This window comes from Brassica napus, chromosome C8 (assembly GCF_020379485.1).
Source record: "Brassica napus cultivar Da-Ae chromosome C8, Da-Ae, whole genome shotgun sequence".
Lineage (NCBI taxonomy): Eukaryota > Viridiplantae > Streptophyta > Magnoliopsida > Brassicales > Brassicaceae > Brassica > Brassica napus.
Window position 1 is genome coordinate 6,724,211 of NC_063451.1, and position 8,647 is coordinate 6,732,857.

General features: G+C 36.7%; 2 protein-coding genes across 2 annotated transcripts; one reads left to right on the forward strand and one right to left on the reverse strand.

The window, feature by feature from the left end:
* Positions 1-1,585: 1,585 nt before the first annotated feature.
* Positions 1,586-2,395, forward strand: BNAA08G03880D. Its single transcript, XM_013843504.3, has 2 exons — positions 1,586-1,908; positions 2,160-2,395. Exons 1-2 carry the CDS (start codon positions 1,706-1,708, stop codon positions 2,200-2,202), a joined length of 246 nt encoding a protein of 81 aa, XP_013698958.1. The 5' UTR covers positions 1,586-1,705; the 3' UTR covers positions 2,203-2,395.
* Positions 2,396-2,460: 65 nt separating this feature from the next.
* BNAA08G03890D lies at positions 2,461-3,676 on the reverse strand. Its single transcript, XM_013843505.3, has 3 exons — positions 3,463-3,676; positions 2,836-3,034; positions 2,461-2,746 (listed from the first exon to the last, which is right to left on the reverse strand). The coding sequence occupies exons 2-3, from the start codon at positions 3,004-3,006 to the stop codon at positions 2,678-2,680; spliced, it is 240 nt and encodes a 79-aa protein (XP_013698959.1). The 5' UTR covers positions 3,007-3,034; positions 3,463-3,676; the 3' UTR covers positions 2,461-2,677.
* Positions 3,677-8,647: the final 4,971 nt, after the last annotated feature.

The window sequence follows — 8,647 nt, forward strand, 5'->3', positions numbered from 1 at the left end:
ATATTTACTTATTATTGTTTAATGTAACATTTCTATTTCTTATATTATATATTTACTTATTATTTATTTTTCTTTATATGTATTTTTATTTTTATTTTTTGTTAATGCCAAGTGTCATATTTTAGAATAAGTTTTTTCCGCTGATGCGGAAGCCCTATGGATCTTCAAAAGTAGATACATTTTTCAGATAGATGTTTAATTTAGTTTTTTCATTTTTTTAATTATACATTTACGTTTTCTAATTTTCTTGCTTTTATATCAGATTATAAATTATGATAGATGTTTAATGTAATATTTCTATTTCTTATATTGTATATTTACTTTTTATTTATTTTCCTTATATTGTATATTTACTTATTATTGTTTAATGTAATATTTCTATTTCTTATATTATATATTTACTTATTATTTATTTTTCTTTATATGTATTTTTATTTTTATTTTTTGTTAATGCCACGTGTCATTTTTTACAATAAGTTTTTTCTGCTGATGTGGACGTCTTATGGAGCCTCAAAAGCTCACTTTTAATAGTTTTTTAATTATACATTTACGTTTTCTAATTTTCTTGCTTTTATATATGATTATAAATTATGATAGATGTTTAATGTAATATTTCTATTTCTTATATTGTATATTTATTTTTTATTTATTTTCCTTGCCACGTGTCATTTTTTACAATAAGTTTTTTCTGCTGATGTGGACGTCTTATGGAGCCTCAAAAGCTCACTTTTAATAGTTTTTTAATTATACATTTACGTTTTCTAATTTTCTTGCTTTTATATCAGATTATAAATTATGATAGATGTTTAATGTAATATTTCTATTTCTTATATTGTATATTTACTTTTTATTTATTTTCCTTGCCACGTGTCATTTTTTACAATAAGTTTTTTCTGCTGATGTGGACGTCTTATGGAGCCTCAAAAGCTCACTTTTAATAGTTTTTTAATTATACATTTACGTTTTCTAATTTTCTTGCTTTTATATTAGATTATAAATTATGATAGATGTTTAATGTAATATTTCTATTTCTTATATTGTATATTTACTTTTTATTTATTTTCCTTATATTGTATATTTACTTATTATTGTTTAATGTAATATTTCTATTTCTTATATTATATATTTACTTATTATTTATTTTTCTTTTTATGTATTTTTATTTTTATTTTTTGTTAATGCCACGTGTCATTTTTTACAATAAATTTTTTCTGCAGATGTGGACGTCTTGTGGAGCCTCAAAAGCTCACTTTTAATAGTATACATTAGATGTAGTTATATAAAAATCAGTTTTTTTAAATTTGACTAAACTAATATCAATGGGGCATGTTGGTGTTTTAATACTATTGATTCTCATTTAAATTACTTTTGAAATTTTTTCGCTTCAGTTTTTCAATAACACGTGTGTTTTGTTTACAAAAGGAAACAATTTCACTGAAATTATATGATGATGTAATTATTATTTAGTGTCAAAAAAATAGCTGAAAAGATATATACTAAAATTTTAGATAAGTTAAAAATATCAATAACGATAAAATTGTGTTCCTCTCCTTAAATCGCTCTGGTGTTCCTATAAGTAGTTCAGATTCTTTGTCAACACAATTCAATCTAGCAAAAATTTATCTAAAAACAAAAATCCTAATCAATAGTACAATAATCTTTTAAATATTAATAGAGAGTAGAAGAAAAAATCGTGCAAACTAAAATGGAAAAAGTAAATTTCTTTGCAATAATCTTTATGGTGTTGTTGGTCGTGACAAGGGTTTCTGCGGAAGAGCCACCGGTGAAAGTGACGGCCAATGAGGTGACTCTTGCGGCGGAGGCGGCAGCATCGAGTTTCAAAAGCAGCGCCGGAGAGGCTGCTCAAGGGGCCAGAACATGGGCCGATTGGGCTACGAGCAAATTCAGGTAACATTTGTCTTATTTCCTTTTTCTGTTATTCTTTAACGTTAAATATTTTGGGAGAAAAACCAATTATCAATTAAGTTTTTGGTAGTATTCTCTTCAGACGTTGTTAAATTACAATCTTTCCGACTTCGTTTATAATTTCAAAATTCCTCACGTTAACACAAAGTTTTAAAGAACATGGGTCAATCAGTGCACCATTCGTTACCAGTTAGCGTTTATCATTAACCATATTTATCTTATGTTTTTGCAAGGAATGCTGGCGTAAATTTTGAAAAAGCACCCGATTCAGAGTAAAACGTATGGAAGTCTCAAGTAAACATCTACCTTCAAGAATATGCATAAATGTTTATCAAGAAAAATATGTAAATTGAGCAAGCAACAATATAGTTGCATTCTCTTGTATCTTATTGTATAAGAAAACTTTCCATTAAAGCTAACACGTAATTATCAATGAAATTTGATAATATTATGTAAAACCAATACAAAACTTAAAACTCATATAGATGTAGTTTATGTATCTAGAGAACACTAATACTCATGGACCTCTCTGACTTGACACGGAAGACATGTTTATTGCAAAACAGAGAGACCAAATCCTTTCTCCTTAGGTGAACAATATGTCCAAAGTTTGTACTTCTTCTAGATGCCAACAACTTATAAATATGAAGTACCCCTAAAACACTGGGAGAGAAACGTAGAAATCAATAAGATCATTATAACTACCATTTGACCCATCAGTCTATGGATAGAACAAGATCCATATGCCACATTACTTTCTTCCGCGGGTTAGCCTCTGCAAATGGTAATTGATGTTTCCCCACGACTTGGACTTCTCCGCCTACAAAGCAAAAGAGTTTCAAGTAAGCAAAAAGTTCACCAGCAAAGGCAGAAGAAGACAAAAGTAAACACGCAAAGAAAGTTATTTACATGTCCGTTCATACAAACGCTCAGGAGGTTCTTCTGTTTCTCGCAGTTATCATCTTTGCATTTGTTGAGAGCCATGCAGTTGAGGAACGTCACCATCTCCTTCATACATGGTTTCGCTATACCACCGAGCTTTTTCGGGTTTATGTACAAATTTCCAGCCTTTCTCCCCATGGCTCACTCAAGTATAAAGAAACACCAACTGAGGAACCAGAAGTCAGAAAAAAAAACAGGAATCAATACTAACTCGCAGAGGAGAGGACCAAACAAACATTCCGACAAAGCTTCCTTCAACTGAACTTATCCTAAAATACTCACATTTTTATACCACTGAGAAAAGTTCTAATCACATTTATGAATTTAAGAACATTCTAATCATACAAATCCATCAGAAGCAGCATCTAATTACATAAATGAATAATACTGTATGGCCCTTGTGATTAACCAATGCAGATGAAATATACAAACCCAAGGACCATAGCTAGAAATCAAATAAAAATAACTTGGATTCGAGCAGCATACAGAAACGGTCTCAGATCCGAGAAGTAGAACGAATCTGATCGAAACTAAAAATCGAAAGATTGAATCAACGACACATTTTGAGAGAGGATTGGAGCCGAAACAACTTACAGTGTTGGTAGAAGCGGAATAAAGGATTGATTTCTGAGGGAGACGCTGGAGAAATGGCGAAGAATCGCAGGTGAGGAAAAGATGCTGAGAAAAGAAAAGTACAAAACCCTATGGTTATTTGAGGTAGCCCATGGACTCTTTCCCACCATGACCCGGCCCAGTGATGACTTTACCCATTGAATAGTGTACCGTATTGTTCTCCAGTCTGGGTTTGACTCACATCTCTAATGAATTCAAGGAAAAATTCAAAGGTTTTTTTTAGAATAAGCAAATTCATTTGGGACCCAGATTATATGGTTCTGGAATATGGGTATCCGACCCTTATGTACAAACGTCTCGAAATAATACCTGGGGCAGGAGATTCAATTAACCGAGATTCAGAAGTTGAAATCTTACCTCGACTACTTGAACCTAACCAAAATTTAATTATTTGGTAGAGCAGTTATCTTTTGGATATCCATGCACGTGCCGCCGTCAATGTCCATTTGTTTCTACTTTATGTTTTTTCTTTGGATCAACAGTTTTCCCCACGATAACTATCATATAACATCAATTCTCCATCAAACTATGACGTCATGCTATATCTCCACTAATCGAAAATTGCAAACCTATATCTCCACGAATCAATACTTTGAAACTTAATTACCCACACACTATGGTTTTTAATCGGTTTATTGGTTTGAATCGGTTTACTCCGAAACCAAATAATTTTAAACCAATTAAACCAAATAAAAATTCAATTTACTTAAATATATACATATATCTTTCTTTCTTTTTTTAAATATCATCTTCTTCACAGACATTTATTCTTTTTTTTTGTAAGATGTTAAGATTACCATTTTCTGAGAAGTTACACTGTTGTTTTTAAACAACTTACTACAACAAGGAAACAAAAACAACCAACAACAACTCAAGGTAAGAAAAGCCTCAAGGAGGTCTTATACAAGAAAGATAAAAAAGAAGGAGGTCTTATACAAGAAAGATAAAAAAGAAGCAGAGAAGAAACATTTATTCTCATTCTTCATCATCGTCATTAAAGGTAGCCATGGCAAAAATTGATATTTTCTCATGATCAAACTTTTTCTCCTTATAACTATATTTAGCTCTGTTTCAATTTCCTAAAGACGTTAATCTCCGTTGCTCCTTATGATGTTCCTCCTCCTCTAACCCTTCACGCATTGTCTCCGAACATCTCCACAATCCAGGGGCCCCAATCTCTCCTCCTCAGTCGCAGTCTAATCGGAAACGAAGTTCCTTTGGTGGAAGCTCTGTTGCCGTGAATCATCATCACATGACTCCTCTCACCATCGTCGATCCCACAAGATATCACAGCAGAGACTTGCAGTGTCCGGCAACTATGCTTACGTAGCCGACGCATTTGATGTTTTCCGATGGAAAAGACGATCTGGGTTGAATCTGAATGACTTGTTGATAATCAAATGTTCAGCATGGTTTCTGGTCTCAAAGAAAAGGCTTGGACCGATATCTTTGATGGAGGAGATGATGATGAAGACCGCAGCCCGGGCGGGACAAGCCCGCTGTGACTTGATTTATACCTATTTTGTAACCAAAACATAAGTAAAATCGGTTCTTCGGGTTTAAAGTACTTGATTTGTACCTATTTTGTAACTAAAACATAAGTAAAATCGATTCAGAAATAAGAAAAAAACATCAAACATGATCATTCAAAGTCAAACGAAAGGTATACGTTGTTATTGATAGAAAGAAAACCAATAAATGAAATCATAAAATGAAAAATTAAGTTCTCATGAAATGAAAAAAATTATTCAATGAAAATAAAACCAAAATCTAAAAATTTCAAGCCTCAACCGCCACTTTCAACCATCAACCTTCATGTAGTAGATAGTTATTGTATATGTTTAATAATATCTTAGTGTATTTTGGCTACATATTAGGAATTGAGATCATGTTTGGTACAAGTTCTTTTTTGGCATTTTGAATGTTTCGGGTTCTATCGGATATCCATTTAATTTCGGATTCGGTTCGGATAATACCCATAACCCGAAATACCATAAAACAAGATCCATTCGGTATTTATGTCGGGTTCGGATCGGTTCGGATTCATTTTCATCGGATCGGATTCGGTTCGGATTTTCGGGTTCGGTTTATTTGCCCAGCCCTACACATGGTGCAGGAAGACACCTAGTTGTTTTTAAATTTAAAACTTTACAATTTTTTGAATTTTTAGGATCTTAAAAAAAAAAAAAAAACTGCTGAAGACATAAGGTCTATCGATCGACGAGGACACTCAGTCATCGATCGATAGTAAATGAACAGACGCAGGTTCACTTAAGTCGACACTTAAGTCGACATTCACACAAACCCGAAAACCCTAAGAACACACTCCCATCCCTTTTCTCTCTCGTTTTTCGGCCAATTCCGGCGATTTCTTCGCTCAATCCACTCGATTTTCGACCTTCTATCCGTCTAGATCGCTTAGCTCGCTCATCATCATGGTATGAACACAAAAGTTTCTAATTTTTCGTTCTTGCTAGGGTTGAAATAGAGAATGAGCTAGAACCGGGATGTTCATGCTCTTATAGCTCGTTTCATTGTAAAGGAGTGATAGAATAGGGGCTACATATAGATTAAGCCGATTATGTATACCATGCAACTCGATTTGCATCGGTGGGTTTTTTCAGGTTCCCGCGAAGGTGAAATCGACCGATGATACACACCTTTCATCGATCGATTTTCACAGAGAAACATCGATCGACATCCTCCTGTTCCCGTCGATCGATATTGCACCATACCATCGAACCGAACTGAATTCCTATTCTTGTTTATGGTTTTTGGTTGCAGATGTATGAAAGGAGGACAAAGCGTAGGTTCAACGTAGGCGGCAGCAGCGCAGCTCCGCCGCCACCACCGGTTCGCGACCAATACCCTTGGCCACGCGAGCGTGAAGACGAACCTATCCCGCTCTTTGACAACTTCGCTGACACTCATAAAGCGGCAAAGAGTGCGGCCTGTAGAAACCATGCGATCGAGGACGCGTAGGACGACTATGACAACATCTTCTACAATGAGTGGCTGAGGGTCTCCATTGAGCCTACGCGGTTCGTCGATCCAGACGTGATCCACGCCTTGGGCATCAAATCGGGCCTCGAGGACATGTTCGTGGAACTGGGCATAGGGAACTTGGCCACAAACCCACAGGTTCTCTATCCGGAGCTGGTCCGTCTGTTCATGTCCACTGTGAACATCTACTATGCCAACGAGAGGGCAAAGAAGGCTAGCGAGGGTGTCTTAACTTTCTTCATTCGCGGCATCCGCTACAGAGTCCCTCTATCGACCCTCAGTACTATCTACGGGTTCGAAAACGAGCATCAGCACGCCATCGTACCAGACTTTCCAGGGATTTCGACATTCTGGGAGCACATAGCTACTGGTTACTTCGACTCCGCCAACGCTCTTCAGACAGACATCCGTCACTCGACTCTGCGCTTTTTCATGAAGGTCCTTGCCAACACTCTGTTGTGCAAGATGGAACCTAATAAGGTTCGGGTGCAGGAGCTCACATTAGCTTACTACGCAGTCAGGAGTTTGGTTCACATGGACGACATCGAGGAGACGGAGGACGACGCGTGGCCCAGCATTGGAGCCATCTTTGCTGAGCATCTGGTCAGGCTTAGAATGAAGCCATTTCAGTCAAAGGGAAAGAAGAAGGAGACGGTTGGGAGCCTACTTACCCCGATCTTCATACATTGCGGAGTCTCGTTAAACGATGCTGCGATGGAGGATCAGATCGTCTACATGGACGCAGCGCATCTCACGAGCACTCAGTGGCTCAAGGAAGACCGTGACTGGTGCTTTAGGGACGAGAACGGCACGCACTTGGTAAGGCTGCCACTTTGTCAGCTCACGGATTTCGACCATGGCCTTCCTAGCATTCAGTTTCGACCTGACCCTCGCCTAGTCCGAGCCCCAGTAGCCCAGCCGCGCCGCTACACGGTCCAGCACTCCGCAGGACCCCAGCCGCATCAGCCCGAGGACACACTACCGCCTTTCCCTGCTATGCCAGACATGTCTACACGTCCTAAGGGAGACTTCCAGCGCGTCGTGGTCGATGCTCTTACTGCCATCTGGGCTAGAGTGTCGAGATGTCGTTGCTCGAGCAGGAGGAGTGTGCGAGCCAGCTCACCGTCAGCAGCAGGACCGTCCTGCCAGCGCAGAGACACCTCCAGCGACGAGACCACTGATGAGGACTAGTCCTCATATCTCTATCCCTATCTACTTATGTTTTCTTCTACTTACGAACTTTAGGATTTACTTTTGAACTTATTACTTTATGTTATGACTGGATTTTATGTTTTCTGCTAATCTTGCATGCATTTGGATTGTCTAACAGAGCTAACCTAACTGACTGATGATAATTCTATGATGAGTTAGACACATGGATAATTGCAGCTAGCGCAGACGTTTTCTGTCTCTGCGCTGTCGATCGATAACAAGACGGTTATATCGATCGACAGAGATACGATGATATCGATTGATTATGCGGTGTATATGTCGATCGATCCTCGAGACAGCGGGTAACACATTCTTTTCTCTTGTCTAACATCTAACTTATAGTTATTACTTATTTCTACCCTAACCAATCTTAGACTAAATATCACTGGGGACAGTGAAATTTAAGTCTGTGGGAGGTACTTACTAATATTGGTTTATTCATGAATTTCTAAAAAAAATATATATATATATATATATATATATATATTTCCAAACAAAAAGTTTTTATTGAGTTAAGAAGGGATAATGATCTTATTAGATTTTTTCTTATTATCTAACCATTTTATTAGCACCGTTTTAAACTTTCTGATTGCACATAGTACTAAAGATACTAAAGTGGATCAACCTGTCAACTATCCACTCTTGCTAAGATTGTTTTGAAGGAACCAAAGCTGACCTCCAACACTAAATCTGACACAACTGCTTGTCTTGGGGCTTGGTATACATGGGATCGGATTCTTCAAACAAGTCTGGAAGGTAAAGCCTTGTGTATATAGATTTATCACCCTTTCTCTCTCTATTTTCGAAATATAGATTTTATACTTAAAAAAAAAAATTATTATTATATTAGGAAGGAATTCGAACAGGACTTGGTGGCTACAACCATTAAAGCTTGCTTCATAAGAATTTCATAGGTAAAGGATTAGAACAG

Coding starts and splice junctions, on each gene's coding strand:
- BNAA08G03890D (XM_013843505.3), bottom strand. CDS start 3,006: ATGGGGAGAAAGGCTGGAAATTTGTACATAAACCCGAAAAAGCTCGGT. Junction 2,747..2,835: donor GCGTTTGTATGAACGGACAT/GTAAATAACTTT, acceptor TTTGCTTTGTAG/GCGGAGAAGTCCAAGTCGTG.
- BNAA08G03880D (XM_013843504.3), top strand. CDS start 1,706: ATGGAAAAAGTAAATTTCTTTGCAATAATCTTTATGGTGTTGTTGGTC. Junction 1,909..2,159: donor TGGGCTACGAGCAAATTCAG/GTAACATTTGTC, acceptor TGTTTTTGCAAG/GAATGCTGGCGTAAATTTTG.